At 45.1% G+C, this 20,181-nt stretch overlaps 1 protein-coding gene across 13 annotated transcripts in view; it reads left to right on the top strand.

Moving 5' to 3' along the window:
* Window positions 1–20,181, top strand: part of RAPH1 (Ras association (RalGDS/AF-6) and pleckstrin homology domains 1) — a 137,985-nt gene that overhangs the window by 56,869 nt on the left and 60,935 nt on the right. For 9 of the 13 annotated variants that reach the window (XM_085869646.1, XM_085869643.1, XM_085869648.1 and 6 more), the window contains 4 exons: window positions 1,473–1,633; window positions 4,265–4,401; window positions 5,085–5,181; window positions 13,253–13,689. In XM_085869646.1, the coding sequence (XP_085725772.1) occupies window positions 4,279–4,401; window positions 5,085–5,181; window positions 13,253–13,689 (657 nt within the window). In that variant the 5' untranslated portion in view covers window positions 1,473–1,633; window positions 4,265–4,278. Of the gene's footprint in view, window positions 1–1,472; window positions 1,634–3,472; window positions 3,714–4,264; window positions 4,402–5,084; window positions 5,182–13,252; window positions 13,690–20,181 lie in introns of those variants that run through there. The other 4 variants (XM_085869652.1, XM_085869651.1, XM_085869653.1 and 1 more) reach the window with 2 other exon arrangements.

Below are 20,181 nucleotides of genomic sequence, written 5' to 3'. Positions count from 1 at the left end.
GGGACAAGTTCCATGCACTGTGTTGATTTGTCCACTGCTTCATAATTCACGTGCAAGTACAGTTGCGTCTTCTCACGTCCTTGTACACCTGGGCTCTTATATGAGCCCCGTAAATAAAAAACGAAACATTAACAAGGCAAAAATAACTCCAAGTAATCTCAAGGGGCCATTACGAACTTCCCTCTTTGATTTTGACAGCTTTCCATGCAGAAAACGCACAACATGCTGGGAAAACCCATCTCGCTCATGTTGCATTCTTATCCCAGTACTTCATAATGTGTGTCGTGTTCAGAGTAATACAAGTACTGTATCTGTGAAGAATGAAATTTTCTTCTGCGAGATGGAAAAGGAGAAACGATGGACTTGGAGAGCTGGGCAGAAATATCCAACCAGCTGTACGATAGTCATTTCATGGAGTCTGATGAACAAAAACTCATCCAACTGTCCTTTTTCGCTTTTGCTTCTTTTCCTTCGTAACTGTTTCACATACGCAGACCTGTGTAGTAAAATACCTTCTTGTTTACATTGTTGTGTACATTCAACAAAGGAACCGGATGGGTTAAGCGAGAAGGCTGTGTCCAATTTATACAAAATGTGCCCTTTCCACGCTAACTGCACCAACCTATTGAACCGCATAGCGCATTGGCTTGTCTGAATGGCTGTACGGTGGCCCTACCCTGGGCCCGATGGTTCCAACAATCCCTATTCTTGGCAGTGGTCGGATGTAGCGACTGACCGAATCTGAACAGTAGCAGCTGCCGTCCTGCTTTGGCCAGCACAGTCGGCCGGAGCCCTTGCCTGCGTGGCGTTCTCGACTGCTCTCCTTGCTGGGTGAAAGAACGTTTCGCTGCGTTTGCCAGATTCCACTGATACGCTTTCCATACAAGTCATTGCACGCATGCTTGTTCGCTTAGTCGGTGTTTGTTTTGACGAACCTTAGGACTTTGACGAGAAGTTTGTGATCCCGAAAATCAAAACAAATGCTTGGTGGAGGTGTAGCAATGCTCCGTCTGTCACTTTGTTGTTCTCAGACATGAATGACACGTAAGAATGACTTGTACAATTAACATCACCCTTTTCTGATTATGCACTCATGGACTTGTGCCTTTCTTTACAATCGAGGTGTCAGAAGGTCTGGATGTAAATGTCATGATAGGTGGGTGATGAGCATAACATATATATATATATATATATATATATATATATATATATATATATATATATATATATATATATATATATATGTATATATGCGTTATTGTCACACTCCCTGGAAGGAAGGATATTGTGAAGAATTCTCAGTTTGATTGTCAAGAGTTAGAAAAGTTTATTATCTTACAATTGTATGTTTTTTTTATTTTTTTTTATTTTTACCTTCAGAGATGCTGTCTCTGTGTCTTGAAGCAACGATTAAGACCGATTTGGCCAACAAACTCCAAATGCTAATCAGAAATTGCATATTGCACTTTAAGGCAGCAAGCAAGTACACGTGGTGTTCTCAACACCTCTTGGACACTTCCATGGATGTCTGTAGCCCAGCAAAGCCGGTTTTGCCCTTGAGCAGCACACCTGCCTGCCCCAGCCCTGTATGAACAAGTCTACCTGCCTCCTGTTCTCAAGTGAGATATTACAGGTATGCTGTAATGTTTGTTTTGCAAGGAGCAATGAGAGCACATCCAGGATGGTCGTGTGATCGATATGTTTCACAAACATTTTTGAGCTTTACAAAGATTTGCTTTAAAATTTCTCAGCATGCTTTGGTGCAGATAGTTCAGTGCTTTGTTGTTACTGCTTAATTCTTATTGTCCACACCTGGAATAGCGGAAGGTGGCGTGTGTGTAACGTTCCTCCCACCAATTCAAATGGAGGAGTTTCTCTCGCCGAGAGAACCAATTACGCGTACTTACCATGAACAGTTATTTTTGTTTGTTTATCCTTTTTTTTTTGTACATTTTCTCCTGGAGTTGTCCTCATGGCATGCCAAATGTAAATTATGTAATTGCACAGTAATTTTTCTCTCTTTTGTTGACTGTCGCCATGTTGTGTGCTTGACATCGTTCGAGGCACTTGCAGTGAGACATTTCTCAGCACTGACAAACCCAGTAAAAGGGATGATTCATTCCTGGGTTTGATTGTGACTCCCTTGTCTTAGACATCATGTGTGTGTCATCCTGGCCTTGTGTCTTTGCCATTCGGTACGCACTTGCATGTAATTTCCTCCTTCCCCCAGCTCCCTCCCTCCAAATATCCCCACTCCCTCCCACGCGTGCGCACACACACACACACACACACACACACACACACACACACACACACACACACACACACACACACACACTAACAACGCACCACACCTCACCATTTACCGGCTGCTCGTTTGTTATTGGAATCCATTTGCCTCTTAAAAAAAAATAAACAGCAGCACTAATGTTAGCAATGATTATCAGTCTTCGCTTTGTCTGTCGTCATGACTTTCAGGAAAGGATGTGGATTTTAAGGAAATTGAACTTGTCAAAATTTCCTGAAGTACACCAAGACATGTATGGTTTTGGTGAATTTTTTTTTTATTCTTTTTTGTCGTAAACCATTATTCTCCTCAACAACCGTGGATGCGAAATGCGTCCACGTGCTTGAGCATGCCTTACTCCTCTTCGTTGTAGGATGGAAAGACCTACACAAGCCTTCTTAATTTGCACTGTAGACTGAACTTGTGCCCATTAGTGTTCGGTTGCAGTTGCTTTATTTATTCATTTAATAGTTTGATTGATTTGAATTTTTTTTGCTGAACTCGGTGAAGGGAAAAGGATAAAAATAAAAATAATTTTTCTTTTTTTTTGATAACCGATGAACACAAATTTTGTTGTAAATTTTCATCAAAGCTTCATTCGCAGCAGGATTTGGTTCCAATGTGCAGTGCTATGGAGGCATTGTGTGGAGTCACTTCCCAATGCATTGTTTTATCCTGCTTGCCTCCTTTCTGTGGCCTTCCTTCCTGGCCATTTGCAGGAGGGCAGGGTTGTACTGGCCCATAGCCTTTTGGCACTGGTACACGTGTTTATCATGCCGTCCACCACTGGAGGCCACCAGGACAATAGTCTTGGGTGTCCATTTGGTGTACAAAGTAAGCTTGCCTTGTTGATGCTCATAGTTCTATTGCTGCAACTGATGTTTCTACGTTGCTGTCACTTTCTCTTTCCCTTCCACCTTCCCTTCTTGGCCTCCTCCCCGATGACGATGACGCCACCATTCTGAGCTGTGATGAAAGGTGGTCAGATTACGTTTTGAATACAGCTTGCTTCTGTACGTCAGTTATAGGAACGTGAGTGTTCCCTGGGTGGGGCGATTATAGCAGTCTTTGGCACATGTGTGCAAAGTCATAAGCAAAGCCAGTTCAACACACACCATTGATTAAAAAAAGGTGGTTAGCGGGAGGGGAAGGTGGGAGACTTGGAAATGATGGGAGGACGAGCCAAGGCTAGCTGGGAGGAGTTGAGCTCAAGATGGCTCATAGTCTGTGACTTTTGGGGCGGAGGAGAAGAAAGAGGAGGAGGATTGTGGCTTGGAAGAGCAAAAAAAAAAAAAAACAGATGACGCCCAGCAGTTACAGGGGTAGGGCAAGCCTTGTGTGGGAGCTTGAGCTGAGACTTTGTGGATCCTGGGCTCTGTATGGACACTGTACCAAGGCAGTTGTACATGTGATCTAGTGCTGTGTGGTAAGTGAACTGTCCTTCTGTGTCGTTTTGTGACCAGTTTCATTAAGTTGTTGCGATGTAATTTGATGATTTTGTGCCCTTTCACATATTACACGTGAGCTCTTAACCTGATAGAGTTAAGTGACATACTTTTCGAAGCTGTCTTCCATGTTTTCATTGTTGATGGACTGGAGATTGTGTAAACCCAACGGCGTCATTATTTATTTGGGGATTCATGGAAGTGGTCTTCAGCAAATTAAGCAGGGGGCATTCCTGCACGTCGTGCAGACTGACAGCGAGTGTCTTTCACCATGACGCGTTGGCCTGAGCTGCGGAGAGGTTCTAACCAGGAGCAGGCGGCGTGCAGTTCTGTTTTCATTTAGCAAGTCGTTGTGCAGAAGAAATTCATCACGGGGATGGCTTGTTTTCAGCTTCCCTTCATTTTCTTGTTGAGTTTTCCTGGGTGGAGGCCCCTGGAAGATCAGCAATCCTTTAATTTTTGCTCTCTGCAAATCTAGTATAACTTGACAGCTGGAAAGATGCTTGGTAATCTTACCCCATTTAACGCACAGGCTGAGAGGCAAAGATGATGGAGCAATTGTCGGAGGAGGAAGTGGACCACGGAGTGGAAGAGGACAGTGATCATGAAGATACTGACCTTGAAAAGATGTTTGGAGACTGGCTTGGCGAGTTGGACACTCTTACAAAGGTAATAAGGCCGAATGGTCCTGCATCTGGATTAATGTCCTAAAACTTATTTGGTGCTCTTTCCTTAATGCTGCTGAAAACGATTTGCCAAAAAAAAATGGATGGGAAGAGGTAAAGTGAGTGGTGTGTAAGAAGACTTGCGGTGTTATATATTTGGAGTATGATAAATGCAGTGATTGAGTTCATGGAAGGGATAATCTGCTGATGAGCATGATGCAGGCTGTTCAAGGTGAGTGTGTTGAGGAGATGAAAAGAGAGGTCATATGTGACGAGGATCATTGTTTATGAATCGCCTTTGATGATAGTTTAGTCCATTTTGCAACTTCATCAGGGATGAGATATCCATTCTCTGTCCATTACATCAACCCATCCTCGGGGGAGAAAAATGAGTTTTCCTAGATACTGGTCACGTTTCCAGGGCTAGTGCTTGCAGGGTTCATCAGAATGAAGTTTTGCTACGAATGTGGGTCATAGTTTGTTGTTCATTGCAGGAGGGAGTGCTTTGGCCATCAGAGACACATTATCAGATTGGCTCACAGTTGTAGGAGCTGCATGTTTAACGTTTTGTTTAAATTTTCTAACCGCTTGTTGATAACAGACCTACGTATGAAAGCTCCTGCTTTGGGATTGGGATTTCCTCACTGGTTTTCTCGCCAACTGGTTAACTGTCCTTCGGTGATGCAGGGCCTTGCATCCGAGAAGAAGCCCGCGGCCCCGTCGAGGAAATCCGAGTCGAACCTCGCCAGCTTCCGTTACCGCTTCTCCATGCATAACCTGCACGGTACGTGGCACGATTGTCTGGGAAAGTATCCCATGATTACTTCTCCACACATTTTCTGCTCCTGAAGTGCCTCCGCCTCTACCCCGCTGGGTTACCCCCACCTTGCCGAGTGGAATGTGGCCTTTTAATGCCTGCTTTAAAAATCCGCAATTTCTCGTCTTATTTATTTTGTATAATAGTGCTATATTTAAATACAATGTTTCAATTTTTAGATGAGGGATGTCAATTTGTTGCCATGCCCCTTTGAGCTTATGAAGCAAAGCTTAAGGCTTTTCAAAACAGCTTTGTCAAAACGAGGTGAATCGAGTCTTGTCTGTTTTAAAGAGATTTCATCCAGCAATAACAAAGATGATATATGCCAGGTGAACAGTTCATTGGACAATGAACCATCACAGTTTCATGTAAACTCAAAAATAGACGAGCCAAGTATATGGAAAAGTTTTATCTATTATCACATGGTGCCAATTAAAACATCTTGATAAGTTTTTAGTCTTTGTTCATCAAGATACCTTTTGAAAAGTAATCTACTCAAGTTAAAGGAATGTGCATACAGTGATAAACTTCTTTATTCAGACTCCTTTATCTTTTGCATTGTTTCTTGCGTGAAAATGATTGAAAAAGCAATCGTTATTTTAACGATTAAATCTGCGTGTACCGTGTGTTCGTGCCCAAGATTAAAGGTCTTTGAATGAGATGACCCTGCAGACCTCCCTCCTCACCCCACCCGAGACTACTACTTTTACTGTTATGTCTCTCAGTTTGCAATCTTCTTTTAAGTAAGTAACATATTTGTTTGTCCAATTTGGTGAAAATAATTTAAAAGATATTCATAAAAGACGTCATTTTTCAATTGAAATCTTAACTTTCTCACGTGAAGCATTCAACTACTTTGGGATGTAAAGGTCTGGGTCCACTTAAAACAATGGCAAGCTTTCTCAAATCATTATTTCACATTAATTTGTTCTAATATTGAAGATATGTATCTATATTTTTTAATATACGATCGTTATTGACAAACTTTGTCGTGTGTGTGTGTGTGTGTCCGTGTCCTCCACAACTCCCAAACCATAAAACCGAGCAGCCTGGAACTTTTCATGAATACTAAGAAAACTCCAAGGAAGTGCAAGAGTGAAAATTGTGTGTTTTGGTTCATTAAAACACCACTTATGAAGATAATTAACTGCCTTATTTAATTACATCCTTCATCCGGCGAACCTCGGCCACCTCACTCTCTGGGGTCTCAAGGCGTATCTTGGATGACATCGCTGCAGTCTGATGCAGCCATGATTTTTGGCCTGCTCAGCCTTGCTTTTATTTGGAACAGGCCGCAACGATTTCTCAACGATAAAGTTTTTTTGTTTTTTTTATGCACTTTCCTCACTCATATTATCAAATGCCTGTTTATCATAGCTACAAATCAATCACTGGTACATTGCAAGGCTTATACACACCCGGAGACACCAGTATCGGTGGCTTTTTTTCATTTCTGCACATGCCATAACCTCGAGCATCTTTTAAACTAAGAATAATTACAAAATTTAAGCTCCAGATTTGAACTCAGCAGCAGTTTTTACTACTAAAAAAAGTGCTCATTTGTCTAATTCAGACATGGATTGGTCATTCGGACATAGCTATCACTTGCCATCCATTTAAATGGACTGCTTGCTTGAGTGCTTAGGCCACTTGCAGAGCGCCCTACAGTGGACGGCGGTACAGTTTGTGTTCCGATCAGGATGTACAGTCGGCAGTTGCTACAAGATAGAGATGCATATTCTGGGTATATTTGGATCTGTATTTTAGGGACTGTGTGTGTGTGTGTGTGTGTGTGTGTGTGTGTGTGTGTGTGTGTGTGTGTGTGTGTGTGTGTGTGTGTGTGTGTGTGTGTGTGTGTGTGTGTGTGTGTGTGTGTGTGTGTGTGTGTGTGTGTGTGTGTGTGTGTTCGTGTTCATGAAGTATAACATATTCTCCATTAACTCCACAATACATATATATGTATATATATAAATATATATATATATATATATATATATATATATATATATATATATATATATATATATTTCTCTTTCTCTCTTTCTCTCTTTCACTCTTTCACTCTTTCACTCTTTCACTCTTTCACTCTTTCACTCTTTCACTCTTTCACTCTTTCACTCTTTCACTCTTTCACTCTTTCACTCTTTCACTCTTTCACTCTTTCACTCTTTCACTCTTTCACTCTTTCACTCTTTCACTCTTTCACTCTTTCTTTTACTCACTCTCTTTCACTCACTCTCTTTCACTCACTCTCTTTCACTCACTCTCTTTCACTCACTCTCTTTCACTCACTCTCTTTCACTCACTCTCTTTCACTCACTCTTTCACTCACTCTTTCACTCACTCTCTTTCACTCTCTCTCTCTTCTCTCTCTCTCTCTCTCTCTCTCTCTCTCTCTCTCTCTCTCTCTCTCTCTCTCTCTCTCTCTCTCTCTCTCTCTCTCTCTCTCTCTCTCTCTCTCTCTCTCTCTCTCTCTCTCTCTCTCTCTCTCTCTCTCTCTCTCTCTCCCTCTCTCTCCCTCTTTCTCCCTCTTTCTCCCTCTTTCTCCCTCTTTCTCCCTCTTTCTCCCTCTTTCTCCCTCTTTCTCCCTCTTTCTCCCTCTTTCTCCCTCTTTCTCCCTCTTTCTCCCTCTTTCTCCCTCTTTCTCCCTCTTTCTCCCTCTTTCTCCCTCTTTCTCCCACTCTTTCTCCCTCTTTCTCCCTCTTTCTCCCTCTTTCTCCCTCTTTCTCCCTCTTTCTCCCTCTTTCTCCCTCTTTCTCCCTCTCTTTCTCCCTCTTTCTCCCTCTTTCTCCCTCTTTCTCCCTCTTTCTCCCTCTTTCTCCCTCTTTCTCCCTCTTTCTCCCTCTTTCTCCCTCTTTCTCCCTCTTTCTCCCTCTTTCTCCCTCTTTCTCCCTCTTTCTCCCTCTTTCTCCCTCTTTCTCCCTCTTTCTCCCTCTTTCTCCCTCTTTCTCCCTCTTTCTCCCTCTTTCTCCCACTCTTTCTCCCTCTTTCTCCCTCTTTCTCCCTCTTTCTCCCTCTTTCTCCCTCTTTCTCCCTCTTTCTCCCTCTTTCTCCCTCTCTTTCTCCCTCTTTCTCCCTCTTTCTCCCTCTTTCTCCCTCTTTCTCCCTCTTTCTCCCTCTTTCTCCCTCTTTCTCCCTCTTTCTCCCTCTTTCTCCCTCTTTCTCCCTCTTTCTCCCTCTTTCTCCCTCTTTCTCCCTCTTTCTCCCTCTTTCTCCCTCTTTCTCCCTCTTTCTCCCTCTTTCTCCCTCTTTCTCCCTCTTTCTCCCTCTTTCTCCCTCTTTCTCCCTCTTTCTCCCTCTTTCTCCCTCTTTCTCCCTCTTTCTCCCTCTTTCTCCCTCTTTCTCCCTCTTTCTCCCTCTTTCTCCCTCTTTCTCCCTCTTTCTCCCTCTTTCTCCCTCTTTCTCCCTCTTTCTCCCTCTTTCTCCCTCTTTCTCCCTCTTTCTCCCTCTTTCTCCCTCTTTCTCCCTCTTTCCCCCTCTTTCCCCCTCTTTCCCCCTCTTTCCCCCTCTTTCCCCCTCTTTCCCCTCTTTCCCTCTTTCTCCCTCTTTCTCCCTCTTTCTCCCTCTTTCTCCCTCTTTCTCCCTCTTTCCCCCTCTTTCCCCCTCTTTCCCCTCTTTCCCCCTCTTTCCCCCTCTTTCCCCTCTTTCCCCCTCTTTCCCCCTCTTTCCCTCTTTCCCTCTTTCCCCCTCTTTCCCCTCTTTCCCCTCTTTCCCCTCTTTCCCCCTCTTTCCCCCTCTTTCCCCCTCTTTCCCCCTCTTTCCCCCTCTTTCCCCCTCTTTACCTCTCTTTCCCTCTCTCTCTTTCTCTTTTTTTTCTCTTTCTCTTTCTCTCCAAATATATCTGGACGGTGGTTATCAACGCACGTATCCAAATGGTAGTTATCTCCATACTTGTCTGGACGGTGGTTATTTCTAGATGGTGGTTATCTTTGGACGTGTCCAAATGGTGGTTATGTCCAGGCGGACCCTCCCCTCGCACTACCTTACCCAGCCTTCCCCTCTTGCTGCCTTCCCTTCCCCTCCCTTCACACTTCTTTTCCATCCGTTTCCCCACCCTTCCTTATTCCCCACCTCTCTCTCACCCCCCCCCCCCACCCTTAGTATACCTATCGTCTTGAAGGTGGTTGTCTCTGGACGTGTCTGGACGAACCCTCCCCTCACACTGCCTTACCTTGCCCTCCCCTCACACTGCCTTACCTTGCCCTCCCTTCACGCTACCTTCCTTTGCCCTCCCCTCATGCTACCTTCCCTTTCTGTACCCTTCATCACTCCCCTCCTCATTCCCCCTCCTTCCTCACTCCCAGCCCTCCTCTCTCCATCCTCTCCTTCCCCTCACCCTTCCCTCCCTCCTCCCCCCTGCCCCCCCCTTTATACTCCCGTCAGTGAAGCAACCAGTTGTAAATAAATGAAGAATGAATGCATTTGAGAGTAGATATTATTAACGTGAGCAGTCTGACTATGCTCTGGAGTGTATGACAACACTGTTGAGAAAAACTCAGGTCAGGTCAGGTATGGGAGCATGTGCCAGAACAGCGCGTCGCTGCGATTCGCAGAAAAACTGATTCAAACATAATCCAAAAACGAACTAAAAGGGCACGAGGTGGAGTGCATACCTCTGCCACATAAAGCCTGCTCAACGAGAAGATATGGGGCCCAATACCTTTTTGAAATATCATGCTGTATATCATTTTTGGCCCGATCTCTCAATGGTAAAGAATCACTGAAAAAATTCTCGGATCCGTATCTGTATTCAGATCTTCACCAAAATGTAATAAGTTTGGCCTTGTTGCACAGCGAACCTGTCCACAAAATTTCATCCGGATCCATCCAAACTTTTTGAGATATCATGCACACAAACAAACAAATGAAATTTCTCGTTGAGCAAGGAATTGCCGGAATAACTTTGTCATATCTTCATGATCTCTGAAAAAACAAAAACCTGGAAATCAATTTGGTTCTTATAAGTCGATAGTGCTACTGTTTAATGAGTTATAGCACTTAGTTTGTTCATGAACATAACTTGGAAGTCAATCGGACTTGAAATGGCGTTTTTATCGCAATCTGAAATTTTTGACCCTGATTCCCCTGACATTCAACCCCAGACTGCTAAGAAGGGTGTTGGTGTGACACCCAAATGATGGTTGGATTCCATTCATGATTGGAATGGTTAGTAGTAAAAAGTAAACGTTTTAGTAGTAAAAACTGTTGGAAATGATGGTTACCATTCCCAAGGAGTTGCTGTAGCTGTATCCAATAAGCTGACTCCAATGATAATTGAGGTAACACCGGTCAGCGAGCGTATTGTGAGACTAAGGATTCGTCACTCCTTAGGTGTCATTTCCCTGGTCGCTGTTTATGCTCCACCTGAGGCGAGTGATCTCACCATGAAGGATGCATTCTTTGCCACGCTCGATTATGGAGCGTAAAACATATGGTTGGATGCAGTATTGGAAGATGCACATTTTGGATTTGGTTTGAAGTCGATACGACCGTTTTAGCGGACGTTATTGCGAAAATAAGAATTTCGGTTTTTCGGTGACCTTGACCTTGACCTTTGACCTAGATTCACCAAAAACGACACGTGTCTAAGTTGGACCATGGCTGAGGGCTGTACCCAGTTTGGTCATGATCGCTGAAACGGTGTGGCTGCTACAGGGTAAACAAACACACAAACAAACAGACAGACAGACGCACAGAATGACACATGCAACCGACCAACATAATTGCCGAAATCCGAAGGATTCTGGCAATTAACAACCAGACAGACAGAGAGGGGTGAAAACATAACCTCCTTCACCTTCGGTGGTGGAGGTAATTACATTAATCCAAATAGAGTTGAGGCAGTTCTCAAGGCAAAAGGGGGTCACACTGGTTTTTGATTAAATGTCAAGAGAGATTTGATTTTTGATATTATAATAAGTGTTGCTATATCCTAAAGAGTTCATGGAAATCTGAAACTGCTTTTGGTTTCGTATTACAATTATTTATTTTATTATCACGTCTCGATTAATAAGTTTCCTACTGGACTCGTACTTTGTACCCCACTGTAGGTGAGAATAAACTTTTGAAAACTCCTACTGCAAGTGAGAATAACATTTTAAATCGACCTTTTCAAACTAATCTCCGTTACGTCAAGCAACTTAACATTTCCCTGCCGAACCGGCCCTTCCACAACTGCGCATCAAGCTGGGACCTGCGAGGTTTTTTTTTATTGCATTAAATGTGAGCCAGAGGCAGGTTGGCTGATCCATCTTGATGGATTGTATTTGCCCAGGTTGACATTGCTTATGCAGTATTTTAAATGAAGGGGCGACTCCATGTAAAACTTTACCCAAACTTTGCGATCGTATACGTCAAACAGAAGACTTTTTTTTCAGTGGGATTGTTCTGTGCTATTGGACTTACTCCCTTCATTGATACTAGAATGTTACTCGGTAGAGTGCATACCTCCACCAGGCTGAGTAGATTACATTTTGTATCCCACTGATGGGTCGGATCTGAACCTGAACCAAAATCGAATTGCCTTGTTCTTGTTGCCAACCCAACTCGTCCACTATGTTTCGTCCGAATCCATCCATAACTTTTTTGAGATATTGTGCTCCACATCGTTTTTGGCCCCAATCTTCAATGGTGAAGAATCAACTTAAAAAAAATTTAAAAGATTCTCGTATCTGGATCCAGATCTTCATCAGAATCGGATGAATTCATCCATGTCACACACCCAACCAGTCCACCAAGTTTCTTCCGAATCTGTCCATAACTTTTTGAGATATTATGCTCACAGACAGACATTCATACAAACAGACATGGGTGAAAACGTTACCTCCGTCCACCTTCAGTGGCGGAGGTAATCAGACTTATTGCTCATTGGAGTGCTGCTGAGTGAATGTCTCATGAGTGCCGTCATGCCTTGTGTTGCTGCCCAGAAAGGAATGGAAGGTTTGGTGACATCCTGGAATGCTTGGTGTTCCGCTCAGAGACACGGGGAACATTAGTTTTTTTTTGTAAACATATAGAGGGAGGGAATTCAAGTTATGAGCTTGTGGTTGAGTTGTTTATACTTCCAATTTTATTATTTTGTTGTGGAGAGCCTGAGAGCTCTTGGAAGGAAGAGCGCAGGATAAGTTTTGTAATGTGCAAGAATGTCAAAAACGAGCAAAAATCAATCGATTCTGAGCATCTTTGAGTCCGAGAGTTGTTTCCTGACAACATTTTAAGCTAAAGTCAGCAGTTTAATGTTCGATGGATAAAGGTAGTGCATTGAAGTCCTGTCTCGATCTCAATTGAGTAATTGTCCTGCAACTTAATGCATTTATTAGAAGCTGATTGTCACAATTAGGAATCCTTCAGTTTAGATTTTTAGGTGGCATCTGAAAATTCTGCGATTTGATTGCACATTATTTATTTATTTTTTCTTCCCCCCCTGCCCCCCCCTCCAGCGAATAAGGCATATGGAGGAGCTTGTACTTGTATCACATGCAGAACGATGATATCAAAACGCATCAATTTACTGTTGCATGAACTCAGGAGATTGGTCAGCAGTGGATAAATCAACACGGTATATGATATAATTATTTGAATCTGGGATGCCAGTGTCGTGAGCTGTGGGGTTAAAGGTAAATGCCAGACTTCGACTTCGTGTCTGAGTTTTGCTGTTTAATATTGTATTTAGAAAACTCAATGCTTGATCCATTTGCCAGAACTGGCAGGACAGCCTAGTACTATGCACGCTCATCTCCGAGCTGTCTATCCTGACTTTGAATCTTGGTCCAGCTGCAAACTGTCATCGTGGTGTTTTGCATGGAGGGCGATTCATCAATGCGTGCGCCATCCCTCTGATGGACGTTGAACTGCGCGTCTCATCATCTCATCTCGTTTTTTGTGAATATATTTAACTGTGAATTAGTTCTAGGGTTATGTTAGGTGTAATTATTTAACCTTTGTTGAGAACTGAGTAAGGTCCCATTTTAATTTTAAGTGGAGTTGAGGCATTGATTTGAAAAGTAACTCTTGCTATCTTTCCTACTTTCTTTGACAGAGGCCCTGAATGAGGGTGAGGAAGTTGATCTGGATGCTTTAATGGCAGACCTCTGCTCTATGGGTCAGGAGCTTGAGAGCATCACAAATATTTCAGCAGTGTTGCCGACTGCTGCCACAGAAATGCCTCCAAAAAAGGATCCCCCGAGCCTACGAGATGGGCCAAGTGAGACCGAGCTATCGCTGGAGGAGCTCACTGCTCAATTGGAGCAGGCCTCATTCAGCATCGAGGAAGCTGCAGCAGCTGTGGCATCTCAACCCTCCATTGCTACTCCCACTGTGCCAACTCCCACACCAAGTGACACGAACACTGGCGACGGCAGTCCAGGTAGTGCTTCATCACGTTCCAGTGTTGTGTCCAAATCATCCAGCCAAGACTCTGATCGACTGTCCCGTTCACGTGATTCAGATTTGTCAAGCTCGACACCAGTGAATGAGGTAGGGATTTAATTTGCACCAAGCAGCAGGTATCCTCTCCTATGCCTGGATCTTTTTCTTTCGATTGGTGTTTTTGATGATCAAAAACATCTTCTTCACAATAATCTTGATGACTGAAGTACTTTTTGGCTGCCATTTTGCAGAAGGAAACTTTTTAAAACTTGCTGAATTTTGATGATGCATCTTCATGTCGACCTTTTACCTCCATACAAGTGATTTACTTCTTTCTTTTTTTTCTTTTTTTTTTAGATGTTATTGTGCCATTGATATTGAATCTCTTGTTCTTTTTGTTTTTTTTTGTGCAAGAAAAATTGGAACACTTAAATAATTTTTTGATTAATGAGGTTTGGCTCTCATTCAATCTGCAAAGAGGATTCAACAATCCCTCTTCACCCTCCACCCCCACACCAACGTGAAAGAATGTTTCTGCTTTCACAAAACTTGGCACAAGTGTTCATCCTTTTTCACTCTTTTTCCAGCAAGTGTCATCTTGTGTTTTTTCCTCGGCAGTAGCTGAGTTTTCTGATGCATTACTTTTGTTAACAAGATTGAGGCGCATGGAAGAGTGAGATGAGAGCATAAAACTGGCAACAAACTGAGATTGGGAGCAGTGGACACACATTTTGTCTCATCAAGCAATGACAATGAACCAACAGGAAAGAGAAGAAAGAGGGTTGAGGGAATACGGTACAGTATGTACCAAACTCTGTTACATAGGTGTCAGGTCAGGCCAGATTACATATGTGACTTGCTACAGGTACCATGTAAACCTGTACTAACCTATTCCATGGTCGGGTTGTCGGCGACTAAACCATCTCCCCCACCAGGTTTTTTGGTGAGGAGGGTGTTTGGATATGGATACCCAGCAGGACTAAAAACAAAACCTGTCAAAGGGCGGAGGAGCTCCTTGTGAGCCAACGGCCATCCATATCTAGTGCCCAACTGTGTCTGCGGACGTCCTCCTGCAGTTGGGTTACTTCTTATTAGGAGGTTGGTGGCAGGATTTGCACTCCAGCCACGGTAAAACCCTTCATTCCGCAAAACACAAAGAAATCTGAAAACCCTCTCTGTGGGAGTACCTCCCTCCTGTGCAGCTTCCCTTCGCAGGGAAGCTGCACAGTGCAGCTTCCCTTCGCAGGCAGCTCACCGGATGACAAGATTGGGGCAAACCTTCGCGACCCCCAATCTTTGATGATTGGAGGGAAACCACGGGGTAACATTCCCGGATCAGATTACGGGAGAGTGTGTCGGAATGGTGCTGAGGTGTCGTCCACCAGACGGTGGTCTCCTTGGGTTAACCTGAGGTGGTCCCTTTGGGTGGGTGCCTGGAATGTCCTATCCCTGCGAGAGGATGGTCACCTGTCTCTGTTATCATCTAAGCTCAAGCGTTTGGACATCGGTATTGCAGCACTCTCTGAGGTTCGGAGACTGGATTGCGGCGAGATCATGGTGGGTGGTTACACCTAATATTGGTCTGGTCGCTCTGATGGTTACCATACCCAAGGAGTTGCTGTAGCTGTATCCAATAAGCTGACTCCAATGATAATTGAGGTAACACCGGTCAGCGAGCGTATTATGAGACTAAGGATTCGTCACTCCTTAGGTGTCATTTCCCTGGTCTCTGTTCATGCTCCGACTGAGGCGAGTGATCTCACCGTGAAGGATGCATTCTATGCCACACTCGAGTCTGTAGTTGATCAGTGCCCCAGATGAGATGCACTTCTAGTCTTGGGGGATTTCAATACATTGACTGGAACTGAATGGGATGGTTATGAGACATGTGTTGGTCCCCATGGGTCAGGAACTATGAACCAGAATAGCACTAAGTTCCTTGACTTTGCTAAAAGTCATGTACTTAGGGTGGCCGGTTCATGGTTTCAGCGCCCACAAGCTCATCGCTGGACTTGGTATTCCAACGCTGGCGGTGTGGCAAAGGAGATTGACCATGTCCTCGTTGACGGTCGTTGGAGGATGATCCAGAACTGCAGGGTCTACCGGAGTGCTCAGTTCCTCAATACTGACCACTGGCTTGTTGTAGCAACTCTGAAATTGCACCTTAAATCCAGGAGAATGGTACCATCCCAGCCTAGGCTGGATGTTGGAAAGCTGAAGGATGAGAGGGTAGCTGAGGAGTTTGTGAACAAGCAGAGTGGAGATTTGAGGAGTTTGGGTGCTTTGGGAGGTCCTGAAGAGTTGTGGAGTGCCTTCAAGACCACCGTCCTTGATGTTGCCGGTGGATGTCTTGGAACTCAACACAGGGCAAAGAAGAATTTTGTCTCTCAAGGGACACTGGATACCATTGACCAGAGTCGCAGGACCAGGCTGAATGGCAGAGCTGAGCTGTTCAGGGAGCTGAGGCGTAAAACTGTACATGCACTAAGGCCTAGGTCACATTTTCTCTACGGCGGCCGTACGCCCTCTAAATTGACAGAAACGTGTGGCGGCCGCAGAGAAACTGAGGTGGCTTCAGGGTGGCCCTACGCCGTATGGCTATATTTTACAGGCTGTAGGGTCGCCGTGGAATTATAGCCCGGAGTAATAACTTTTTTCATTTCTACGTTCGCCGTAGCAATTCGACAAGCCGAAACAAAAGAACTGGTAAAAAACAAAATAAAGAACGCACTCATTACCGTCCGTCTGGCCGCACATTTGCTTTAGGGCCCCCTCTGCGGTCGCCTTGCGGGCACCTTGAGGCTGCCTTGCGTCTGCCTTGAAAATTCTATGGCCGCTGCAGGGACGCCCTAAGGTCACCGTGCGACATCAAATCAAAGACCGTACGCACCCCCATGTTTTCGGTAACCACAATTTCTAAATACGCCGTGCGGCTCCCCGAAAAATAAAAGCATATGTGACTGCTACATTGTGTGACCGTGGAAATACTGCGGCCGCCATATAATTGCTAGTGGCCGTAGATTTTGGAGACCCCACGGCCGCCGTGGCAAATGTGACCTAGGCCGAAGGGTGGACAAGGACGCCTATGTGCGAAGAATCTGTGAGGGGGTAGAGCATCACCTGTGGTCAAGGGATTCTCGTCCTGCTTACAGGGGAATTCGCACATTGCGTTCATCCAAGCCCATCCCTTGGTGTACTGCAGTTAGAGCAGAGGGTGGTAGGCTCTTGACGGAGGAGTCCGAAGTGAAGGCCCACTGGGCTGGTTCCTTTGAGCGGTTGTACCAGGCTGATCCACCAGCTGTCGAGTTGGTCATCAGGGGTGTTACAATCCCTGTTGCTGACCCTCCAATCAACTGTGGTCCACCTTCGCTTGTGGAAACGCAGGCTGCGGTGAACCGGTTGAAATGGGGTAAAGCTCCAGGGATCTGTGGCATCCATGCTGAACTTCTCAAGGCTGGTGGAAATGCTGCTCTCGTGTCGTTGCATGCAGTTCTGTGCTCTGCCTGGAACACAGGCATCATCCCAACTGACTGGAAGAGGGGCCTTGTTGTCCCTCTCTGGAAAGGAAAGGGTGATCGCCAAGACTGCAACAACTGCCGAGGGGTGACGCTGCTCTCAGTGCCGGGCAAAGTCTTTGCTCAGATAATTATTGATAGGGTTCGCCACCATCTGCTTGAGCACCTGTGTCCAGAGCAGTCAGGCTTTACACCAAAGAGGTCAACGATTGACCGTCTCCTTGCTCTTCGGGTCCTCACCGAACGCAGACGAGGGTTTCGGCAGGGGCTGCTTGCAGCCTATGTTGATCTCTGTAAAGCTTTCGATTCAGTGAATCGGGATGCCCTCTGGAGGATTCTTGGTCTTCGTGGGGTGCCACCAAAACTGATCGATCTGATGTCTGAACTCCACGCTGGTACTGAGAGTGCTGTGAGATGTGGTGGTACCATCTCTGACTTATTTCCAGTTGTTACTGGAGTTCGTCAGGGGTGTGTCCTGGCCCCCACACTTTCAGCACTGTATGGACTGGATTCCAGGGAGGATGTCGGAGAGATCAAGCTGCGGTGCAACGTTTGGGAATGTCAAGATCTCTGACCTTGATTTCGCAGATAATGCAGTCATCTCTGCGGACACTTTAGATATCCTTTTGGGGGCCCTCGAGTTGCTGAATGAGGAGTCGGAGCCACTGGGATTATGGGTTTCCTGGGTCAAAACTAAGATCCAGGGTTTCAATGATATCTTGGATGCCGCTGTCCTGTCTGTGCCTGTTTGTGGTGAGGATGTTGAGGTCATTGAGAGATTCACTTACCTTGGCAGTGATATTCATGTCTCTGCTGGCTGTGAGTCAGAGGTCAATAGACGTCTGGGTCAGACCTGGAGAGTCATGGATTCACTGGATAATGGGGTGTGGCGCTTGCTGGTACCTGTGCGGCAGGACGAAAGTCCGAGTCTTCAGGTGCTTGGTGCTTCCAATCTTGCTCTATGGATGCGAGACTTGGACTCTGACCAAGGATCTGAGACGGAGACTTAATTCCTTTGGTACCAGGTCTCTTCGGAAAATCCTTGGCTATCGCTGGGCAGACTTTGTGTCCAACGAGCGGTTGCTGAGAGAGACTCAAATGAGATTTGTTACCTGCATCGTCCATGAGCGTTAGCTGCGGCTGTATGGACATGTGGCTCGTTTTCCTGACGCTGATCCTGCTCACCAGATTCTCTCAGCGAGGGAGTCTCGTGAATGGAGGAGGCCAATGGGCCGACCACGTGCCTCGTGGTTGCAGCAGGTTGATCGGAATCTCAAGGAGATGGGGATGGGCCAGGCATCTGCCTGGGGGATGGCCAGACGGAGGCCCCTGGAGTACTGGCGGAAAGTGGACGCAGCGACGCGCTGCTCTGGCGCATGCTCCCATACCTGACCTGACCTGTAACAGAGCTTCCATGCTGCTGAATGAGTTTCTTTGCAAGGGTTATACAAGGTGGTTTTCCATTGCCTTCCCAGCAGTAGTTGGAGCAGGAATTTGGAAATTTCACCATGAAGCTGTTGATAGCTCGCTTTACTATTCACGAAGTACACCACGGGATCTTTAACGTCCACCAACTGACGTCGACAGATGAGACGCCCAGTTTAACATTCATCCGAGATACGGCACACACATTGATGAATCCCCCTTGCCTGTGAAACACCAGGATGATTGTTTATAGCTGAGCCAAGATTCAAACCCATGCTAGACAGCTTGTTGGCATGTAGGCGTACCTCCAAGCCATTCTGCCATACAGTATGCTGTAATTAACAGGGTTGTGCTGGATTTGGTTAATGTGGGTAGAAAAGATAGTTGGTATGGATTGTGGGTGAGATGACATTGTAATCCTCTGCCTGGTTGAATCTCTATAGGGAAAGTGGAACCGAACAGCCTGAGGAAGGTGGAGAAGGTTGAAAGATGTGGAGTGGGTCTGGATTTTTGGAATTCCACCAGGAGGTGGTAACTGGAAAGACATGCTTTTTGGAGGAGCTGGGGAAGGTCAGAGTCAGATTGCTGACAGAGCAGAAAGAGCTTGACCACAGGAAAGACTATAAAAAAAGAAACCACAAACCTGTCTGCAAGGACAGATGACAATTTTGAGTGATTTGGATTTGACAGATTCAAGAAGAGATTGTATGTGTAATGCTGTGGCACCAGCCCACAGAGAGCAGTACTCTATTGAGCTATGGACAAAAGCCTTGTTAGCAGTGAGTCGTTCTAATTTTCCAAAGAATGACTTGGAACAATGAAGGATGTCGAGTTATGGCTGGCTTTTGAGCCCAGCTTTGCAATATGTTCAGCCCATATTATGTAATGTGGCCTAGAAGTTCAAGAGACTGAACATCTTCCTGCAATTGACCCCAAAAATTGAGAGGTTAGTTTTGCAATTCTTCTGCACTGACAAACTGAGACTAAGATTTGTCAAGATCGAAAGACATTCCATTTGTCAGAACATCATCTAATCAGTTCCAGATCAGCAGAGGGTGATGTAGCTCATTTACAGCAGATACATTGTGGAGTCGTCTGCAAAAAGGAAGAGTGGGTTCTCCAGAGCATCGGAGAGGTTATTTGTGTTGATGTAGAACAAGATTGTGCCCAAGACACTTCCTTGAGGCACTCCATCAATCACTGGGAGAGTGGGAGAGAGTGTTCCATTGATAGAAACATATTCACTGCACGAGTGGAGGAAGTCAGAGAGGCAGGTAGGAAGGTGGTCTTGTATGTCACAGGCTGCAAGCTTGATGAGCCGAATGAGATGTCAGACTATCAAGGGCAACAGTCATGACCTTTTTTTGAGATTTAGGGCCTCTGACCATTGCTGAGAGGGAATCAGCAGCATGTCCATATTTGAGTAACTCAATTTGAATCCAAACTGATGGTCTGAGATCAAGCTATTTGAAAAGAGGAAAGACTTTAACTTTGGCAGCAATGATGCATGTCCATGACTTTGCTTGTAATTTTAAGTAAGCTAACTGGCCAACAGTAGCGAAGATCTCTTTTTGCACCCTTGTGAATTAGAATGACTTTGGTGAACTTCCAGGCAGATGGGAGGTGGCCAAAGGGGAAGGACAGGGAGGAGACAAAGTAG

Source organism: Eptatretus burgeri, chromosome 2, assembly GCF_056783735.1.
Source record: "Eptatretus burgeri isolate ZD-2024b chromosome 2, Ebu_testis_v1, whole genome shotgun sequence".
NCBI classification, from domain to species: Eukaryota; Metazoa; Chordata; class Myxini; order Myxiniformes; family Myxinidae; genus Eptatretus; species Eptatretus burgeri.
The sequence above is the reverse complement of the archived record's forward strand: the minus strand, read 5'-3'. Positions and strand labels throughout refer to the sequence as shown.